At 36.7% G+C, this 22,629-nt stretch overlaps 1 protein-coding gene and 1 long non-coding RNA gene across 2 annotated transcripts in view; one reads left to right on the forward strand and one right to left on the reverse strand.

The window, feature by feature from the left end:
* The window catches only part of LOC307166907 (cytochrome P450 2G1-like), a 40,955-nt gene extending 32,225 nt beyond the window's left edge, over positions 1–8,730 (reverse strand). Inside the window, exons 1-4 of the mRNA XM_079885668.1 lie at positions 8,506–8,730; positions 3,658–3,820; positions 3,425–3,574; positions 3,164–3,324 (exon numbers count right to left, since the gene is read on the reverse strand). Of these exons, the coding sequence (XP_079741794.1) occupies positions 3,164–3,324; positions 3,425–3,574; positions 3,658–3,820; positions 8,506–8,676 (645 nt within the window). The 5' untranslated portion in view covers positions 8,677–8,730. The remainder of the gene's footprint in view (positions 1–3,163; positions 3,325–3,424; positions 3,575–3,657; positions 3,821–8,505) is intronic.
* Positions 8,731–8,924: 194 nt separating this feature from the next.
* The window catches only part of LOC307166921, a 293,883-nt gene continuing 280,178 nt past the window's right edge, over positions 8,925–22,629 (forward strand). The window contains exon 1 of the long non-coding RNA XR_013822706.1: positions 8,925–9,059. This is a non-coding gene — a long non-coding RNA (uncharacterized lncRNA). The remainder of the gene's footprint in view (positions 9,060–22,629) is intronic.

A 22,629-nucleotide genomic window follows, 5' to 3' on the forward strand; every position in this document is an offset into this window, starting at 1 on the left:
CTTTTCAGGTCATTGACCAGCTCCTCCCGTGTAGTTCTGGGCTGATTTCTCACCTTTCTTTGGATCATTGAGACCCCACGAGGTGAGATCTTGCATGGAGCCCCAGTCCGAGGGAGATTGACAGTCATGTTTAGCTTCTTCCATTTTCTAATGATTGCTCCAACAGTGGACCTTTTTTCACCAAGCTGCTTGGCAATTTCCCCGTAGCCCTTTCCAGCCTTGTGGAGGTGTACAATTTTGTCTCTAGTGTCTTTGGACAGCTCTTTGGTCTTGGCCATGTTAGTAGTTGGATTCTTACTGATTGTATGGGGTGGACAGGTGTCTTTATGCAGCTAACGACCTCAAACAGGTGCATCTAATTTAGGATAATAAATGGAGTGGAGGTGGACATTTTAAAGGCAGACTAACAGGTCTTTGAGGGTCAGAATTCTAGCTGATAGACAGGTGTTCAAATACTTATTTGCAGCTGTATCATACAAATAAATAGTTAAAAAATCATATATTGTGATTTCTGGATTTTTTTTTTTTAGATTATGTCTCTCACAGTGGACATGCACCTACGATGACAATTTCAGACCCCTCCATGATTTCCAAGTGGGAGAACTTGCAAAGTAGCAGGGTGTTCAAATACTTATTTTCCTCACTGTACTGTATATATATATATATATATATATATATATATATATATATATATATATATATATATATATATGAGTTATGTATGACATAACTATATTTCATGTCAATTAATGATCTTTTATAATGTTGTTGCTAACACTTATGTCCTAAACACTTTATGAAACTTTTAATTGGGTTTATGTAATCCTTCTATATTTGTGACAATCTTGCAATTGATCATACTTAAGTCACACAGACTTCAACATTCAGTCTGCAAAACACAACAATGGTAACAATTATATTTTATTTAAAGTAAATTATCAAGTACTCTCTACAGTTCTTTTTTAGTTACTAGAACTCTTAAGTGAACTATACTAACTAAGCATTTGTCAGTACCACATACTATTCCTTTTTCACTTTACTTGCTTTTTTTAAGGCAATCGGTTTGCATGCTTTTTTTAAGTAAGCCCAACTAATTAGATTTTACAGTATGGTATTGTACCTTCATCTCTTACCTAAGAAACCTGCCGTGGATCGTAATAATGCTGAAAATTTTCGACCCATTTCTAATTTACCTTTTCTTTCTAAATTATTGGAAAAAATAGTTGCTCGACAGGTACATGATAACTTAATAGAGAAAAACCTCTTTGAGCAATTTCAGTCTGCCTATCGCTCATTTCATAGCACAGAGACCTCACTTATTAAAGTCACTAATGATTTGTTGATGGCTGTGGATTCTGGACTTTTATCAATACTAATTCTTCTTGACTTAAGTGCAGCTTTCGACACCATTTCTCATAGTATTTTAGTTGAGAGGTTTTTAGGTTGCTTTCCATTGGAATTACTGGTATTTCACTTGATTGGTTTAGATCTTATTTATCGGGTCGGACTCAGTTTGTTCAAATTAAAAATGTTAAATTACGGGCATCTCAAATTACTAGTGGCGAACCTCAGGGCTCAGTTTTGGGCCCTCTTCTGTTTATTATTTATCTATTGCCTTTAGGACAATTTTTACATAAATTTGGTTTAAATTTTCACTGTTTTGCTGACACCCAGCTCTATTATGTCTTCAAAGCCCAATTCAAAGTTACCACCTTCCTCTCTTTTGCTTTGTTTATCTGAACTTAAATCATGGTTTACATGTAATTTCCTTAAGTTAAACAGTCAGAAAACTGATATTCTATTAGAAGGCACTAAATCAAAATTGCAAAATTGTTTAACTTTGACTATTGATAATTCTGTCTTTTCTCCTTCCCTTCAGGTTAAGAGTTTGAGTGTTATCCTTGACAGCACCTTATCTTTTGAGGCACATGTAAATAACATTACACGGTCAGCTTATTATCATCTGAGAAATATTAATTGTCTTCGACCATCTCTTTCCGCTAACAGTACTGCTGTCCTCGATGGATAATTGCAATAGTCAATACGAGATGTAACTAATGCATGTAGCATTAGTTACATCTCGTATTGACTATTGCAATTATTGTGTTTCACAGAAACTTCTTCACAAATTTTAAATGGTCCAGAATTCAGCAGCCCGGATCATTACACGAACACCATTCATTGAGCACATTACTCCAGTTTTAAGGCAACTTCTTTTGCTTCCAGTTAGATATCGCATTCAATTTAAAATTTTACTTTTCACGTATAAGGCTCTCCATAATCTAGAACCTTCATATTTGCAACTACTTCATGTGTATTCACCTACTCTATGTCTTAGGTCTTCTTCTACTACGACTCTAGTTATACCATCTGTACGTCTGACCACCATGAGATGTAGAGCTTTTAGTTGTACTGCTCCGAGTCTTTGGTATACCTTACCTCAAGACATACTAAATAGTTCTAGTCTTTCAATTTTTATATCATGTATTTTTTTTATTTTTTTTTTAGATGATCGGCTATTGATCGGCATAGGCTATTGACATAGCCTATGTGTATTTTATTTACATTTTTGTTCATGTTTATATTCATTGTTAATGTATTTTACTGTTTGTAATGTGTCCTTGAGTGTCTTGAAAGGCACCCATAAATAAAAATAATTATTATTAAAAAGGAATTATTACATATTTGTTACACCTCTGCGTTTTCGCTCAAATTGACCTTTGTATTTGCACATTGCTTTCTGTTTGTTTGCGAGTTGAGTTTTCCTTTCCAAAGCAGATCGAGTTTGTTTGCAAAATGCTGGATTCGTTTGTTTAATTATGGCACAAAATTTACTCCATACAATCGACACCAGGGTTTGTTTCAATCGAACTAAATATGCCAAGTGTGAACACACCCTTGCAATCAAAACTAGTGTGTGTTCACACTTGGCATGTTTGATTTAATTAAACGAATCATGGTGCGATTGCTCTGTTAGTGCGGTTCATTTTAACATGTGTGATCGCTGCCATACGGACCAGACCGAGAAAGCTGAAAGGATTTCTTTTTTGGTCTGGACCAAATGGACCAAGCGGACCGAACTACAAGCGTGAACACACCCTTACAAACAGTTTGTGCAACAATCTTGTGTTATTCATGTGAGAGCATAAGAGTGACTGCTTACCTGGCCCCAAGGGCTGCTGATAAAGCGCACAAGTCTGGAGATGATCTGGAGCAAGTGCAGGAAGCTTTTGTCATCATAATCAAAGCGCTGCCCAAACACCAGGGAACAGATCACATTGGACACAGCCCGGCTCAGGAAGAAGGTTGGGTCGACTGGTTTAGCTGAAGGAGAAAACCTTACCATTATCATTTTTAGCGCGGAACTGTCAACATATACAAATCCTAGTATATAATAAATGGGTTGTGTTCGTCAGTTCCTCACATCTGGTTTCTTCAAAACTCTTCAGCAAATGCTCGCTCTCTTCTTGAATCCACTGTTCCATTCTTTTACGGCCCATTCCAAAATCCCTCAGTGTGGTGAGAGTGAACCGCCTCAGTTGATGCCAGCGCTCACCATTACTGATGATCAGACCTACAAACATTTAATCTAGACTAAATTACTTCGAACTGATAGTATGTGTTTATAAAACAAAAGTAAACCAGCATCACTTGTACCATAGCCTTTCATAACTCTTTTTAGAAAGGGAATGGGGAATCTGGGTGCAAAGTCATCTGCCTGGTCCACTAAAGCCTCTTTCACGGTATCATAACCGACCAGAACCACAATTCTTTGAGGCCCGAGGTACACCGTCATCACAGGCCCATACGTTTTGCTCCACTGTTGAGAAAACAGACTTTGCTATCACACACCAGTGCAAGGTTGGATAATTCATTACATTTACATTTATATAGTGGAAGGGGGTAATCTCGTCAAAACCACCAATGTGCAGCATCCACCTGGATGATGTGCCGGCAGCCATATTGCGCCAGAACGCCCACCACACACCAGCTTATCGGTGAAGAGGAGACAGAGTAATTCCAGCTAACAGAGTTTGTTACAAGAATGTCTCCAAATATTCAGTGTTGTCTTGGGGAACGTAAAAAATGTCAATTTTTCTTGACGTTAGAGGAACGTGTTATTGAAGGTATGATGTTCCTTAAACATTCTTTCAATTTAATTTTGATTAAAAATTAAACATTCTAGGAACGTTGATTTGTAGCATTCCAAGAACATAAAAATGTCCAGTTTCCTGAATGTTAATAGAATGTTATTGAAAGGTTAGTATGATGTTCCTGAAACATTCTTTCAATCATTCAAACACCTGTTGTGAACAAGCACTGAAAGAAAGAGAAATAAGAACACAAACTACAACTTTCTTCAGCCACAGCCTTAGATGAAATCAACTGAAGATAAAAGAAGACATTAAATCTCTCAAGATCTCATCAGAAGAGGATTAAACAACAGCATTACCAGCTTCACTTATTACTAACCAGATTGACTTTATTTCTGTCATACGTCTACAGAAGTTCTTATTGAGAACTAACAGAGGTTTAGATGTTGATGAATGATTGGTTCATTTGATGTCCCCATCATGGGAACGTTCTTATAAAAAAAAAATCTGTTAGCTGGGATAGAGCCAATCAGTATTTATGGGGATGATTAGGAGGCCATGATGGACAGAGGCCAATGGGTAAATTTGGCTAGGATGCCGGGGTTAAACCCCTACTCTTTTTCCAAAGGACATCCTGGGATTTTTAATGACCACAGAGAGTCAGGACCTCGGTTTAATGTCTTATTCGATCGACTGGGACAGGTTCATGTTTGTAAATAGACTACTCTCTGATAACAACTAATACAATATTGTTTCTCCTCACTGTCCACTTAGGGTGGGGCTAATGTTGCTTTTAGTTCAGCAGACTTTGACGTTGCAGACATTAGAAGCATTTATGAGGACTTGCTCTGAAGCATTGCCGAATAACATGGAGCCCTAGACCCCGGACCAGTTGTATTTTGGCACACCTTTCTGCCTTGCTAGTAAAAAAAAGATAAAATATACAGAAAATATGTAATTTAATTAAACTATAAATCTAAAAAATATCTGTGATGTCTAGTGGAGATCTGTTAGTGGTTAATGTTCTGTTGGGATTTAAAGGGTTTCTGTTGAGTTTTGTGGGTCATCATTGTGTTGAAGAGCTTGTGCTTCAGTCCAGGATGAGCAGAGAAACACTGATGATATGCTGCATGTTGCTTTATTTAAAGGCAGTGACTGTGTATTTGCTGATGCAGTGATGATCTTTTTGTTAAGTTCATCAACTCATTCATGTAAACTAGTAGGATTTAGTTAAATTGATGTTTCTAGTTAACTTATTTAGGTCTTTTTCTTAGTGGACTCAAATGAAATAGCTCACAGTATAAATATTTAATGGTAATTGACCAATCAATTTCCTCAAATGAAGTGAGTTATCTCAGGTTTTAATTCAGTGCATTATTAATAACAATAACATACTGTAAAGATTACATTAAATAACTGTAAATACAAAGCTGCTCTTGTTTTGCTGATTTTACAGGTGTGCTGTATAATTTTACAGTATAACTGTAGTTTATGATTACGGTTATCTTGTAAAATTTACAGGTTTACTGGCAACCAAAATTGGCAGTAAGTTGCTGTAAATTTTACAGCAATTTGTAAAAGCCTAAAAAGAAAATGAAAGTTATTGGTGAGAAATATGCGTAAATATATTACAGGGGTTGTAACATCATCGGGTCACATAACAGAAATAGCAAATGTGAAATAGCAAAATGAAATAACTTTGAATATCTGGAAAAAATGTTCAGAAATGCAGTCATGCATTGCAAACTGTAAGATAACTGTGTGTAGAATTTTTTTTTTTGCATAGCCTATTTAAAGTTATGTTAAGTGATTGGGTCAAATAAGCAGGAATCTACACTACAATAATGTATGTGTAATATACACTGCATCAACAAGTCATTTATATATAAATATATATACAGTGAGGAAAATAAGTATTTGAACACCCTGCTATTTTGCAAGTTCTCCCACTTAGAAATCATGGAGGGGTCTGAAATTGTCATCATAGGTGCATGTCCACTGTGAGAGACATAATCTCAATATATGAGATTATCAATATATGATTTTTTAACCATTTATTTGTATGATACAGCTGCAAATAAGTATTTGAACACCTGAGAAAATCAATGTTAATATTTGGTACAGTAGCCTTTGTTTGCAATTACAGAGGTCAAACGTTTCCTGTAGTTTTTCACCAGGTTTGCACACACTGCAGGAGGGATTTTGGCCCACTCCTCCACACAGATCTTCTCTAGATCAGTCAGGTTTCTGGGCTGTCGCTGAGAAACACGGAGTTTGAGCTCCCTCCAAAGATTCTCTATTGGGTTTAGGTCTGGAGACTGGCTAGGCCATGCCAGAACCTTGATATGCTTCTTACAGAGCCACTCCTTGGTTATCCTGGCTGTGTGCTTTGGGTCATTGTCATGTTGGAAGACCCAGCCTCGACCCATCTTCAATGCTCTAACTGAGGGAAGGAGGTTGTTCCCCAAAATCTCGCAATACATGGCCCCGGTCATCCTCTCCTTAATACAGTGCAGTCGCCCTGTCCCATGTGCAGAAAAACACCCCCAAAGCATGATGCTACCACCCCCATGCTTCACAGTAGGGATGGTGTTCTTGGGATGGTACTCATCATTCTTCTTCCTCCAAACACGTTTAGTGGAATTATGACCAAAAAGTTCTATTTTGGTCTCATCTGACCACATGACTTTCTCCCATGACTCCTCTGGATCATCCAAATGGTCATTGGCAAACTTAAGACGTGCCTTGACATGTGCTGGTTTAAGCAGGGGAACCTTCCGTGCCATGCATGATTTCAAACCATGACGTCTTAGTGTATTACCAACAGTAACCTTGGAAACGGTGGTCCCAGCTCTTTTCAGGTCATTGACCAGCTCCTCCCGTGTAGTTCTGGGCTGATTTCTCACCTTTCTTAGGATCATTGAGACCCCACGAGGTGAGATCTTGCATGGAGCCCCAGTCCGAGGGAGATTGACAGTCATGTTTAGCTTCTTCCATTTTCTAATGATTGCTCCAACAGTGGACCTTTTTTCACCAAGCTGCTTGGCAATTTCCCCGTAGCCCTTTCCAGCCTTGTGGAGGTGTACAATTTTGTCTCTTGTCTTTGGACAGCTCTTTGGTCTTGGCCATGTTAGTAGTTGGATTCTTACTGATTGTATGGGGTGGACAGGTGTCTTTATGCAGCTAACGACCTCAAACAGGTGCATCTAATTTAGGATAATAAATGGAGTGGAGGTGGACATTTTAAAGGCAGACTAACAGGTCTTTGAGGGTCAGAATTCTAGCTGATAGACAGGTGTTCAAATACTTATTTGCAGCTGTATCATACAAATAAATAGTTAAAAAATCATATATTGTGATTTCTGGATTTTTTTTTTTAGATTATGTCTCTCTCTCACAGTGGACATGCACCTACGATGACAATTTCAGACCCCTCCATGATTTCCAAGTGGGAGAACTTGCAAAATAGCAGGGTGTTCAAATACTTATTTTCCTCACTGTATATAGTTGAAGTGTTAGTAGATAAATTACAGGTGGTGTGACATCATCAGGTCACATGACCAGGAAGTTATATAGATTTGTATATTTCAAAAATGCATTAAAAATAGACAAAATAAGATTTTCAAGATCCAAGTTGTGTATGATGTGTCTCAAGGGTTAGTGAATAAATTACAGGTGGTGTGACATCATCAGGTTACATGAGCAGGAAGTAATATAGATTTGTATTTTTAAAAAATTCATAATAAATGTAAAAAAAAAAAGTTTTATTTTATTTATCAACTACATATGTAAAATATCACGTTTTTATTGTTTCTCTGGAATAATGCACTTAACCAACTTTGTTGTCGATTTGGCGCTTTTGAGACACTCCCTAACTTGAAGTGCCCAAGTGGGGATCGTTGAAAGGACTTTTTCACTTCCAATTCCTAAAACAATTACTTCCTCGATTAATATTATAATTCACTTTTGATATTATGCTTTGCAATGTTACCTAGACGAGATACAGCATCATCCACGACTATTAAGCCATCACATATCGATTAATGCTGAAGAAAAGATCGAATGTCTAAGGAATATCCGACATAAAACCTACTTTACCGCACCCGCTTGGGTGAGGCACACACACACACACGCACGCACACACACGCAAGGTCTCTCGCTCCCTCTCCCTCTCTGCTGTGTGCACACGCTACACGGTTTAGAGCACAGTCTCTGTCTCCCATGCGCGCACTTGCTCGCTCGCACTAAGTTAGATTCCTGGAGATTTTAACTCATTTGCGGGCATCAGGGAGCCGCTATCAATATGCGGGAGACTCCCGGAACTTCCTTACGATTGTAATTATGAGATACGTCTCACATGATTCTATTTAAAACATACAATTCAGACACAACATCATGCCTTCCCTCTTACCTTCATGAAGCTTTTAAAGGGTGCACGCTTGTCTATTATTGGCAAGTTTCCAATCAGTGGCAGTGCCAGCGGCCCTGGGGGCAAAGAACGTCCACTTGGCTTTCTTTTCCATCGGAATAATACCAGCACAGCCAGGACTAAAACCAGCACCAATGAGCTAGAGAGTTCCATCCCTCGTCTCCAAAACGTTATGTTCAGTTCAGTTCAGTTTTTTTCTTTACATCTGTTTTTGACAGTGGCTTTAAAGGTTTTTATATGCACAGTGGGAGTAGAGCAAGAAGGGGCAGGTTCGAGCCGGAATGGGACAGAGGTTTTGAATACGCCTTATTCAGCCTGCTATTTTGATTCCAGAACGAAGCTGTGAGGGAAGGAAATAACAACAACAGGATATGGCCGTGTGGACTAGCAATGATCTAACGTTTCTTCCTCCTCTTAGGCTACTATCTATCAACCTAGTGGAGTCATGGGCGGACAAAGACTCAAAAATACCTATAGGTCCATCCTCCTGAAGGGATACAGCAATTGGATTGAGGGGTATATCCACGATGTTGAAGGTAAAATCGACTTTTTTCGGCTTTCTTGTGCGGTTAGCTTAGCGAGCTGACAGAGCTAATATTGCCGAACGGGCTAGTAAAATTATGCTGAAAGTATGTTGTATATGTGATGACAATATTAGCCAATTCAAAAACAGTTAACTGTAGTATTTGATGCAGGCTATGTGATATCTGTGGTTTACAGTGAAGAGAAACGAAGGAGGCTGTAGTGTTAGGGCTCGATGCGAAAGAACGAGGGTACCTCCCAGTTAACAATTTTTGGTTCCCAGAACGTTCCCAGAACGTTATTTTCAGGTTCCCAGAACGTTCCCAGAACGTTCTCAGAACAAACATTCTAACGTTCCCTGTTAGTTAGCTAGGAAAGTTTTCTTTACGTTAATAGAACGTTCCCTATAGGTTAGGGGAACGTTCCGGGAACGTTGCCTAAAGGTTCTCGGAACGTTCCCGGAAGGTTCTCGGAACGTTATAAAAAATAAATTAAAAATCTTTAATATTTATATAATTTCTATATTATAATTTATAATATAAGTATAACATAAATTACCAATCTAAATTAGGTTGTAAAGTGAGTTGAAAATTTCAGGCCTAATTTCAACCGTGAATAAATGGTTATATTTAATATTCATAATAAAACAATTCATAAAATATTTGCAGACCATTTATTGACACATCAGATACATCTTTCACATAAAAAACACGTTTCTGATCACATCTTAAGCCTGCATTTGATCAAGCATACCCTAAAAACAGTTATATTGTGAAATATTACTACAATAAAAATAACTTTGCATACATGTAAATATATAGTAATGTGTAATTTATTCATGTGATGCAAAGCTGAATTTTCAGCATCATTACTTCAGTCTTCAGTGTCACATGATCCTTCAGAAATCATTATAAAATGATGATTTGATTCTCAAAAAAAAAACTGATTACTATCAGTTGTATACGGCTTCATATTTTTGTGGAAACTACGATACAGTTTTCAGTATTCTTTCAATAGAACTTTCAAAAGAGCAGCATTTATTCGAAACATAATTTCTTTTTAACAACTTTAAAGTTTTTACTGTGACTTATTAAATTTTTCTTTTCTGTATATTTTTTTTTTCAAAACAATAAATCTTAAAAATATTGAAAATAAAACAGAACAATTGACCAATTATAACCAAATTAGAAAACAGTACCTAAAGAGATAGTTCACACAAAAATGTAAATTCTGTCAATAATTACTTACCATGTCGCTCCAAACCCTTTTGTGGAAAACACAAATGAAGATATTTTTAACAGATACCTTGTGTGCGCAAACAATTGCGTCTTTATTCACAAATGATGAATCTCCGACACATGTTGCACCATGAGATGGCCAACTCTCTTGCCAACACAACACTGATGAATCGTGGTGCTCCGTGAACCAGGGTTCCCGTTGTCCGGTAATTGCCGGACATTGGCCGAAAAAAAAAATGAAATGTCCGACAAAATTAAATCTCTCCGGTCAAATTGTCCGATTAAAATTGGCTATCCCGCCCCCCTAACACAATCTGAATTTGAGAATAAGCCTAAAATGTATAAAGCAAAAATACCTTTGACTATGTTCTAAAGGAACAGTTTGAAAGTTATTAAACATTATTACATGGCTTGGTTGAATTCCAATGTGGAATGCGGTCTGTTATTTCTTGATATCAGACCGCTGCGAAGCACTAGCGGCGCCAGGATTTTGATTGTAGGTGGGCCTCCAGAAAACTGGATGGGCCAGTTAAAATAAGTCAAAAAAAAAAAGTAAATAAAAACGGGTTCCCCTTCGTTTCCGTTACAGCGCTTTTCTGGGCACCGAGGACAGCGACTCAGAATTTAATGCGTAATTAGTATAGGTTAAAAAAAACTTAAACAGGAGTTTTGTTTTTTAGTTGCTTTTTTAATACAATTACAATTTCATTTAATTTATTGTTTAATAAAATTATAGGCCTATTATTTTTTAGTTTATTAACAGCAACAACAGCTGTAAAGAGTAAGTTGACGATCGCCATCTAGTGAACGCGCTAGAGAGAAATGCACATCATGGATTACATAATCAGACTGTAGCCTATTTCTTTTCGTTTTAAATTGTTAAAAAGACATTTCAAGCTTTCTTAAGATATATTTCATGTCTGTGAGGGTGAGGCCTACGCTGAGTTTCGTTAAATTAGGATGAGATGCGCTCCAGCAATGCAAGTGACCGCGCGGGCGCCGTCATCATTAGGCCTATCGTCTGCTATATTTGCTAAAATCCAGGCAATTGGTTGATAAAAAAATATTAAAATTAAGATACAATTTATACAAAACGAAATTCACTTAAAAAAGGCTTTCTACAAAACAAAAAACTTAATTAAGTGGTCAAAATCATCTGACCCGCTCCATGTCTCTCGATATTGATATCAGTATACTCGTGCGGTTCACTTTTCATAATCAACATAAATTAAAAAATAACATTATAATATTTTAACAAATATTAAACTTAATGTTGCTGCACATTCATTTTATTCTGAATTTTGCACACATAAGTTGAAAGGCATTTGTTTGCATGCATAGCAAAACATATCTGCAACATTTATCAAATTCACTGATAATTATGCGTGCATTTATTAATTATTATCTTAATGAATAATGAAACAAGGACGAAGCATATAAACTGCGTTGTTTGTTTAGAATGGATCGCAAATAGATCCGAATGAAGAAACGTACATAACCATAGTAGAAAATGTGTCTCGAGTGTTCCTGCAGAGAGGGGGTTCTCGCTGCAGAATCGGATCAAGACAAGCAGCGATGTCGCCTTGCGGAGAACAAGGTTACGCGGCTTATGCGGCTTATGCGCATTGCAAGTTGTGGAGAGACACTGGAAGTTCGCTTGAGTAAAAACAATAGGCTTCAGATATTTTATGTTGGGAAGGGGGATTGGTTTGTTAAAATATGAATGTGAAACCATAGTAAAAACAATTGACGTTGATTGACGTCGGTGATCGGTGGTTCATGTTTTTTGAAAGTTAGGCTAATAAACATGTTGCATTCTATACAGCCTTATGTCATTTTTTAAGTTACATAGCCTGCCTCCAGTTTTCCTCAACTTGACTAATTTAAGAGGCGATAGGCCTATTTGAACGGCATATCATCAAAATGTCCGGAAAACGAAACCTTTGTGACCGGCACCATTTTTTTCTAGCGGAAACTCTGCCGTGAACACGTGTCAGAGATGTATATTTTGTGAATAAAGATGCAATGGGGTTTTTTTGCACACACAAAGTATTCACTTCATAAAGTTGAGGTTAAACCACTAGTCATATTGATTATTGTTACAATGTCTTTTACCTTGAAAGTTGTAGTTGCATAAACTGTGAAATGGAGGGACAGAAAGCTCTCTGATTTCATTAAAAAGATCTACATTTGTGTTTCAAAGATGAACGAAAGTCTTACAGGTTTGCAACGACATGAAGGTGAGTGATGAAAATGTTTGGTAATGTTTGACGCATAAGGTAAATCAGTTCCTCAGGGGCACCAGTAGATCTCTTCCTGATCTCTGATCTGCTCCTTCCACCGTCCCAATCCTGGATTATTGAGCCACGACAGAAGTTTCCACTTTGAATGCTTTAGCCTGGATGTTTTTTCTCCAGCATCTAAAGTGAGAAAGAAAACAATAACCAAAATGTAAATGTAAAAAAACAATGGTTGTCCAAAATGTGAAGTATTTGGAGTTTTCTTGAGTTTTCCCTCTACATATTTGTGCAAGATTTCAGTCATAGATAAATTGTGAATGTTTGCTTGATTAGACATTACCTGTCTAGCAACGTATGTTTATGCTGAAATATAATATTGGTTTGTGTTTTAAAATCAGCTATCACGTCATTTTGTAGCGAACTGTCTCGTGTGATAAAGTTTTGAGCTTCAGAACTTCCGATAACATAGTGAGTTTTTAGGGAGCGAATGTTTCAGTGCACTGTAAGGATTTTGTGATAAAGACAGCCCTTAACCACTGACTACTGAGCTAGAGACCTGAGTGATATGCACCCAGAGTTTAGCACCTTGATTAGCTTGTTCAGGTGTGCTACACTAGGTTGGAGTAAACCTCTGCATGTAAGTGGACCTTGAGAGACAATGTTGATATCTCCTGCAATATGTTCTGAACTTACATCACTGGTGTCCAGACCAAAGTTCTGCAGAGTTTCTGGTGATCCTGGATCAGCTGCTCAGGTCTGCTTAATAGGGTTTGGAGCTTAACTCTGTGAACAGGACTAACGTTAGATGGCAAACAATACTGTAAAGGGGAGAAGACAAACAATATTATTATGTTATAAATAATTTGTTCTGTATTCATCTGCTTACCTGTACAAAGTATGCATCATGAATAAGCGGTATATATTGAATTTGATCTTTTAATAACACTGTTTTACTACATTAATACTACAAACCTGATAAAATGACTGGGCAGTGGAGAAAAGCCTTATTTTGCCCTCCAGGTGGGCGTAATGGTGTGACGTCACGTGATAACTGAATTAACCATACAGTGCACACTTTTTTGGTTAACGTTAAATAAATTAGCTTATTTCCATTCATCCATTGACCAGTTGTCAGCAAAACCTTTACAAAACTACAAAATCTCTCATCTACACATAAGATGTGATTAAAAGCCCAAAATTGCAGCTCAAGTCTATAGTTTACCTAAATTAACCTTACCTTTAGTTAACAGTTAGCCTAACAGTTGAGATGCTAACGGACTTTTGCGAAGACACTAAACCATTTCTATAAACTAAATATTCAACGGAAGCAAGTCATTTACATCAAAGAAAGTCTCAGAAACATTTGTATGTACTATTTGTGTAATTTTATGGACTAAACTTACCTTAAAGTAGTTAAAACAACAGTGCGAGACGGAGTTTCGCTGATTGTCAGTTGAGCTGCTGCCTCGTTTCCATGGTAACGCCCTCCGCTCCAGTTCAAATGCGGCTTGAATGTTCAGCGCGCGCGCCCATTAAAACACAGTAGAAGTCACGCAGCATTTACATTAATTTTGAATTGATGGAGTTAATAATTTGATAATCAGCTAAAATATCCTGAAACTTGATACGTTATTAAGTGGATAGGTCTGTGGCCATCGCAAACTGTAAATGGAATACAAAATGTATTTCAATATATTTAACAGTGCTTCACATATACAGTATGTGAATATATTAATATGCAGTTATTAATAGGCTATTTAAGTGCTGTTGTTTCGGTGTTAAACTACTGTGATGTTTAATGTTTTTATGGATGTATTATAGGCATATTTAATGTAGTAATTGTCAACAAAATGTTTAGAAATAGGTGTAATAATATTCAGCACAAGTGTTTTCTACGAGATATAAACCACTAGGGAGCGCTTTTTGCTGGATTTATGCCATATCATGTAGGTATTGCAAACGTATGATATTAAAATAATAACCTGCAGAGAACGTTCCGGGAAGGTTCTCTTTAGGTTATAAAATAACAACCTGCAGGGAACGTTCCCAGAACGTTCTCTTTAGGTTGTAAAAATAAAACCTAAAAATAACCTGCAGGGAACGTTCTGGGAAGGCTCTCTTTAGGTTATTAAATAACAACCTGCAGGGAACGTTCCCAGAACGTTCTCTTTAGGTTGTAAAAATAAAACCTAAAAATAACCTGCAGGGAACGTTCTGGGAAGGTTCTCTTTAGGTTATAAAATAACAACCTGCAGGGAACGTTCCCAGAACGTTCTCTTTAGGTTGTAAAAATAAAACCTAAAAATAACCTGCAGGGAACGTTCTGGGAAGGTTCTCTTTAGGTTATTAAATAACAACCTGCAGGGAACGTTCCCAGAACGTTCTCTTTAGGTTGTAAAAATAAAACCTAAAAATAACCTGCAGGGAACGTTCTGGGAAGGTTCTCTTTAGGTTATAAAATAACAACCTGCAGGGAACGTTCCCAGAACGTTCTTATTTGGTTCCCAAAAAAATAACCAAATGGGAACCATATGGGAACGTTAGGGGAACGTTCTGTGTTTACTGTATTTTTGTTTGCAATGTTCTGCAACCTCCATGTTCAGGATGCACTCAAAAAAATGATTTGTTGGACTTTAATAGCCTACATAAAAAAAATAAAAAAAAAAGAGGCAAGTGGTTCCACATAAGTGTTTTAAGTAGTTTCTACAAGTAACAATACAGTTGAATGAAGAAAATAAATTCTGGTAAAGTTGACAAAACATTTTTTAGTATACAACCCATTCAGATGTGTCACTACTGCATTTTAGTTATATGTATATTTTACTTAGTAATGTTATGTTACAATTATGAACTTTCAATACGTAAGGTGAACATTTTTTTAATTAATTTTATTAACGTATTTGCTCTACAAGTGTAAAACTTAAAGCATATTTTTAGAAACAAAATGATTTTTTTTTTGTAAGGTTTTGCAATATACCACTGCTAAAAACTGTAAAACAACTTCAATTTCACAGTTCCTTTGAAACAAATACACTACAAGATCAATAATTTAACAGTAAACATTCTTCATAAGGTCTTTTAAAGTGCAACTGGCTTCAAGAATTTGTAAGTCTTGCTTATAAAAATATTACATAAATGGAATGTCTGTTGAAAGTAAGCAGCATGCCCTAAAATACTGCTAAACTCGATTTCTGATCTTTATAATCAACAGTAAAAGTAACATTAAAACTGGCCTCTATTTTTGTAAACAACCACAAACATCTTAAATAACTGTTTGTTTAAAAAAAAAAAAAAAAAAAAAAAAAAAAAGTGTCAATAGTCAACATTCTTCTTACAATGTGCAACTGCCTGTAATCAAATTTAACTTAGAAAAATAAAAAGGAAAGGTTTTTTTTTTTCCAAGACAGGCAGCCTATCACAAAATGCTACAGTGCTCAATTTTTGATATTTCAAATCATTTAAGCCATTGGTAAAGAACATTTAAAAACTGACCTCTATTTTCATAAACAACCACAGACAGCTTAAATAACAGAGTTTGTTTAAAAAAATTAAAAAAATAAAAGAACAACATTTTTGTCAATAGCAAACATTCTTAAAATGTGCAACTTCCTTGAAATATTGTAATACAAATGTAACTGCGAGAAAATAAAAGGAAAGTTTGTTCAAGACAGGCAGCATGTCACAAAATGCTACAGTACTAAATCTGATATTTCAAATCGTTTGAGATATTGGTAAAGTAAAGATTGAAACTGGCCTCTAAATTTTTGTAAACAACCGGAAACAAGTTTAACTTCAGTTCTTACAACTTCACAGTTCTTACAAACAATAAACAGTCTGCTCAAGCAAGGCAGCATGCCTCAAAAAGCTGCAGAACTCCATTTCAAATGTTGGTGCCATCAAGATAACATTAAAACTGGCCCCTAATTTTAAAACCAGAAACAATTTAAGTCACAGCTCTTCACAAAAAAAAAAAAAAAAAAAAAAAACTTCATTCTGGACAAATGAAAGAAAAATCAAGATGTACTGATTCAACCAACAAGTTTGTTCTTGAGAACCTGTATTTTGTGTGACAGTTTCTGTGCGTCAAGTCCCAGCAACAATTTCTTGAAAAACTCAAAAGTATACAGGGTTTTTCCTGGGTCAAAATTGGTCTTCGGTGGTGGCTGACCGACATGGTCATCCACACACAGCAAAGGGTACCCTAGTACCCACATGATCCGCAAGCCCAATATTGACAATAAATGTTAAATTTAAAATAAATACAAAGAAACAGTTTGTTTTCTTATCCTATTTATTCATGAAAAAACAATCACTGTCAGGCTAAATATAAAAAGAATGCGATTACAACTTATTTTACATGTAAACATCATCGATACCAAAGTATATTTGAAATGTATCTATTTACAAATATCACAGCCTGCAGATGAACATTTAACTCGTCTCTTTTTATTAACACTGTAGAACCTTTTTACAAGATCTCTGTAGTCGATTTCATCCTGATGGGGCCCATCCACAGCCACCTTGCAGCATACGTCTAAATGTTGGTCCTTGAGTCTGTTCCTCAAAGCAGTTTTCACCTGTAATGGAATACAATACATAGATCTCTCACAAATATTTAACTCTAAATTAGCAACATTTTAACAAATTTAAAAATACCAATTTCAGGGATGAGAATAGCCTCTCTACATCCACAGTCTGGACAGGTGCTGTTAGGGCTATAGCTGCAGCTAAACTCAGGGATGGGTAAATGTCCCTGACATCCTCAGAAACAAGCCATAGAAATGTCTCCTCCAGTGATTTCATCTGTAGAAATATGGTACAACCTCAAATATACTTCAAAAATGGGAATACTGCAAATTTTACCTTAAACTATTTTAACCTATTAATCTTTTTTTCTTTGAATAAAGAGAGTATTTAGGTTGGTTCAGTGATGTTAATTTTGACTTGAGTAAAACTAGCTCTTTGCATGTGAACATTTTTTTTTTGTGTGTGTGTGTGTGTGTGTGTGTGTGTGTATTATGAATTTAAAACAAGATTAGTGGTTTATTATTTTACACCTACCTTTAAATCTGGACTCCTAACTCTCTGTTTGAAGGTGTCCCACTCGGAAAGCAGTGGCTCCTCAGACAACCTGGGAATCTCTTTTGCAAGAGCTTTCATATCCTCATCACCATAATTTGGTTCAGGGCTAGTGAGGATAGACCTTGGTGTCATGACACAGAAATGATTGAGACTGCCCATGTTTGGAAATCTCTCACTGACATTTTCAATCAGCATGTCAATGAATGGGTCCATAACCTATGGCAACATACAAACTGTATTATTTAGTAAATATTTTAGTATTACATATTAATAAGTTATTTGTAGATCATTTGTTTAATATTAATTATATTTATTGATCTTACAGATTTTTTGAATCTTTCCCAGATACCATCGTGGAAATATGAAGGGATTTCCTCCATTAATGGCTTTAGGCCTGTCTCTGAAGTGAGCCAAGACTCCCACCTGTCCTTTACAGTGCTTTTGATTTTGAGCTCGCCAAGGGAAGACTGAAGTGCTGTCACCTAAATACAGAAAAATAGCACAGCTCTAAATAGGCTATTAATATGTGTTAAATTAGTAAGTCTGTGGTTTTATGTCCAGACCTCCTGTTCAACTTGAGAAAAGAAGAGATTGCGTCTTTGGAACACTTGAAACTGTCTGTGCAGCTTCTCATGCACAATCTGCATGAGGCAGAGTGCTGGAGGGAAGAACTCTGCCTTGGCAAAGTTGTAAAGACCTTGGGCTGTTGGTTCTGTTCTAGCCTGAAGTGACAGGTCTGCCAGAAGGGCTGGGAGGATCTTTCGAACTACATCAGTGGCCTCTTTGTTACTCTCCCATCTAGTTTGGTTTCCACCCTGTAAATTAAGTAACAGAAATTACTTAATGTATTTTATGTTCTCTGATTCAAATATTGCTTAAATTGCTTTTTATTCCATAATTCCTATTCCTACCTGCAGTTTTAGTTGTGGAAGCTCAAATAATTTCTCCATCTCTCTGAGACTGCTAGTTCTTGTACTGCTTGCTTGATAGAACCAAAACATTGTCGACATGGTTCTGCAGTATTTGGTTAGGTAAGACACCCCCTTTTTGTTCATGCAATCTGACACTGCAAGATTGAGACGATGGGCAACACAATGGACAGTGATAAGTCCAGGGAAATGGTCCTTAAGCCTCTTACTCACTCCAGTTTTCTTGCCTTCAAAGAAAATTCAAAAGTTAAAATTTACAACATTAAATATTATATTCTAACAGAAGTTAGAACTATCATTTTCAAAGCTTACCAATCATAACAGAAGCACCATCACTGGCAAATGATGCAAGAGTGGCTGTAGGAAGGCATTTTTCTACTGTTATGTTCAGTATGGTTTCTGTTATGGTGGCAGCATCTCCAGCCTTAACCTTTGCCACCTGTAAAACTTTTGATTTTGGCACTATCTGACCAACATCATCTAAACCAAGAAAGCTGAAAAGATTATATGCTTATTAATTAGTGCATAGATTAAAAGTAATGAAAATGTTGCATTTTCTTTGGAAGTTTTGGCTAAAATAAATCATACTTGATAACAACACCAAGTTGTTTTTCAACGGAGATGTCTGTGGTCTCATCCACCATGAGGCCCCAGGCAGGTGACTTCGAAACTTCTTTCAGTAGCTGTTCATCCATCCACTTCCCTATTATTTCTAACTGCTCATCGATAATGTGGCTGCTAGTATATGTTGTGTTTGAGCTAGCCTAAAAAAAGTGCATTAGATTCATATTAAATCATACAGTTTTGTTTAGTAAAAACAAAAGAAAAATACCTGCAGTCCCTGAAAGTAAGTGCATCCAAGTCTCTTGCTCAGTTGTAGTAATGGTTCGTAACTGGCATGATGGGGCCATTTACGTTTCAAACACTCATACAATATCTTAAAGCACCCTTCAAGTGCTTTGTGTTCCATGTCCACTTGTGGTGCAAAGGCCTTTTCTAAAGTTTTCCCTTTTAAAATAAAAAAATATATATAGATAAGATCTAAAAGGCAGAGATAGAAAGGCAATGTAGTTGTAAAATAACTTGTTGCAATATTTTAATAAACTTAATGAAAATTTCATTTACATTAAAAGCCAAACAATACCTTTTTTGAGGAGCTCTTCTTTCTTTGTTGCTTCCATGTGAATTCCTGATGCAGTGTGGCTGGTCAGTGCATCTAGTCTGTAGCAAGTACTGGGTTGTTTTACCCATACACCTGTCTTGTTGTGTTTTTGGCATAAAACACAGGACATGCCATATTCATCATAGCGAAGCCAAGGATATGTTTTCAGCCACTCTGAGTCAAAACCACTGGTACGATGTTTACTATAGTTTAAAAAAATAAAAATAAAAAAAAAGTTTAAATTTCACTTACAGCAAAACCTACAATCAAAGGCTTTCATGAGATTTCATATTATGTATGATCTCTTACCTTGATGTTTGTTTCTTTTGTTCTTCGTTGTTAATATTTGGTTGTTCATTCTTTTTATTTTCTTTTTTTTGGGGGCCATCATTTTCTTCCAGACTGTGGCTGAGAATTATTCAATTTTAAACCTCTTCCAAAATATATATGTATATTTATGCAATTATCAGACACAGATATTACCTGTCACTCTCACTGTCATCCTTTCTTGCCCTCTTTGCAAAAAAAGCTGTGATTTTTGCACGACTGGCTTTCATTGTTTTGAAACATAAAATCCTTTTTTGATAGACCTGATAATTATTTTAGTATAATCATATAAATTAAAAAGTAGTATTAAAAACGTAGCGTTAAGATGTGTAATAGTGCAATTTTTTACCATATAAAATTAGCAGCTAGCTAGCAGCAGCTTGATTTGTGCTTTGATCTAGTTTCATCTCACTCCAGTCTAACTTTAAACTAAATGATTTTATAGGTAATTTACTACACATTGTCATAGGCCTATACATACTGCGGATTATTAAGGCTAAACTTTACTAAACACTCTTGCTAAATGCGGTAAGCACACTTACTTTCTCATTTCACATGTTCTTCTAAGTAATTATTTGGTTACGATTCAGACACTGACGGGCAGACCAATTGCTTTAACCATTCATTATAATGAATCGGCTCAAAGGAGTCATTAGGCCGCGAATCGGACTTTAGCGGACGTGTTGTGTGGGAATCCTGGCTGTTAGGACATCACGAAAGATTTGTCAACACACAAAAAAAAAACACTTCAAACTGGATAGATTTTTTTTTTTTTTTTTGCGTTTATTTAAAGTTATGTCAACTGCATGAGCGGAATGCTTGTCACAAGTTGAAAGAGAAGATAAGGCAACTTTTTTTTTACTGCAATTCACACCCAGCGCTAATTCAGCAAAAATATTCTCCGAATGCACCACGTGAAACATGGATTCGGTTTTCCGACCTTTAGGATCAGTTGATTTTGATGCGAGGGAGAGAGCAAAGACAGAACTGAAGACGGAGAGTGCCCGCGCGGGGGTGGGGCGCTGTGATCGTTCTCTCCGTCACTCCGTCAGTAGCCCGCTTCACTCACAAAACCCAATCACAGATCAAATAAGGCTTTGGCGGGACAAAAAATCGTTTTGGCGGCCGCCAAAAAATTTTCAATGTAGGAAAAACCCTGGTATACTTCAGGTCTGAAGGATAACTGAGATTCAAGCATTATATGACTCCCAAAAGAAGAGCACAAGCCTTGGTGACATCGCCAATATTCTGAAGAACTTTCACTCCTTCAACAATCAGTCCAACATCCGATGGTGGGTCACAGGCTTCTGCATCTTCAGGTCTGATGATGTAAATTCCAATTACAGTATTGGCCATGTCTCTCTCGGAATTCTCAAAGTCTGTGTCCTACAAAACACAAAAACAGTAACACTGTTCAGTCACTTTAACTGCATCAAAAATGCAGGTTGTAAATTTAACATCACTTAACATCACATCTAGAAAAAGCAAATAATCTGAGAATTCTGTATCAACTGTCCATTCCTTAATAATGCTTCACATCACTGACTTGCAGTGACTTACAAGACTACTCTACCATGTTTGTTAGGGTTGTCAAAAGTACAGGCTTCGGTACTCAAATGTAAAAATGTGACGAAACCAGCATTTTCCGCAAGAAAATCACTACAGATTATTGGCCATAGTGTTCATGTGCTCAACAGACATGACTGTGATGCTCTTCACCAAGTGCTCGCACATTAGCACAACGGAGAGTTTTAAAACCGCATCTATCAGCGGATCAGTCAGTGGTTCCTTAAAGGAGAACTCCGGTCAATTTTAACATTGAGCTCATTTTTTGTACATTTGGAGTGCTGTCAATACAGAGAACGACGACAAAAATCGGTGTTGCCTACACCGAGTTATTCTATTTTTAAAATTTGCTCCCTGTTGACTTCAATGGGGCAAGTTTTAAACCTGCTTTTAGCCTCTTAACATCCTTGATGTGTCATTACAAGTGCACAGAAAATGTGAGTGATTCCTTCAGAGTGAACACGAGTGAATCTGACTGCAGTAGATGTGAAAGATATGTATAAAAATGATGTTATTTAAGCCAGCGCAAATACCTGTGTTTACATCCTGTTTTCGGTTGAAGTCCAAAGTAGTCGATTGTCGAGTTCGGGCGCATAGGTTTAGTTCACTCTGAAGGAATCACTCACATTTTCTGTGCACTTGTAATGACACATCAAGGATGTTAAGAGGCTAAAAGCAGGTTTAAAACTTGCCCCATTGAAGTCAACAGGGTGCATAGGTTTATCACGCGCGTGAACTCGGCAATCGACTACTGTGGACTTCAGCCGAAAACAGGATGTAAACACAGGTATTTGCGCTGGCTTAAATAACATCATTTTTATACATATCTTTTACATCTACTGCAGTCAGATTCACTCGTGTTCACTCTGAAGGAATCACTCACATTTTCTGTGCACTTGTAATGACACATCAAGGATGTTAAGAGGCTAAAAGCAGGTTTAAAACTTGCCCAACAGGGTGCAAATTTTAAAAATAGAATAACTCGGTGTAGGCAACACCGATTTTTGTCGTTGTTCTCTGTATTGACAGCACTCCAAATG

This window comes from Squalius cephalus (assembly GCF_949319135.1).
Source record: "Squalius cephalus genome assembly, chromosome: 11".
NCBI classification, from domain to species: Eukaryota; Metazoa; Chordata; class Actinopteri; order Cypriniformes; family Leuciscidae; genus Squalius; species Squalius cephalus.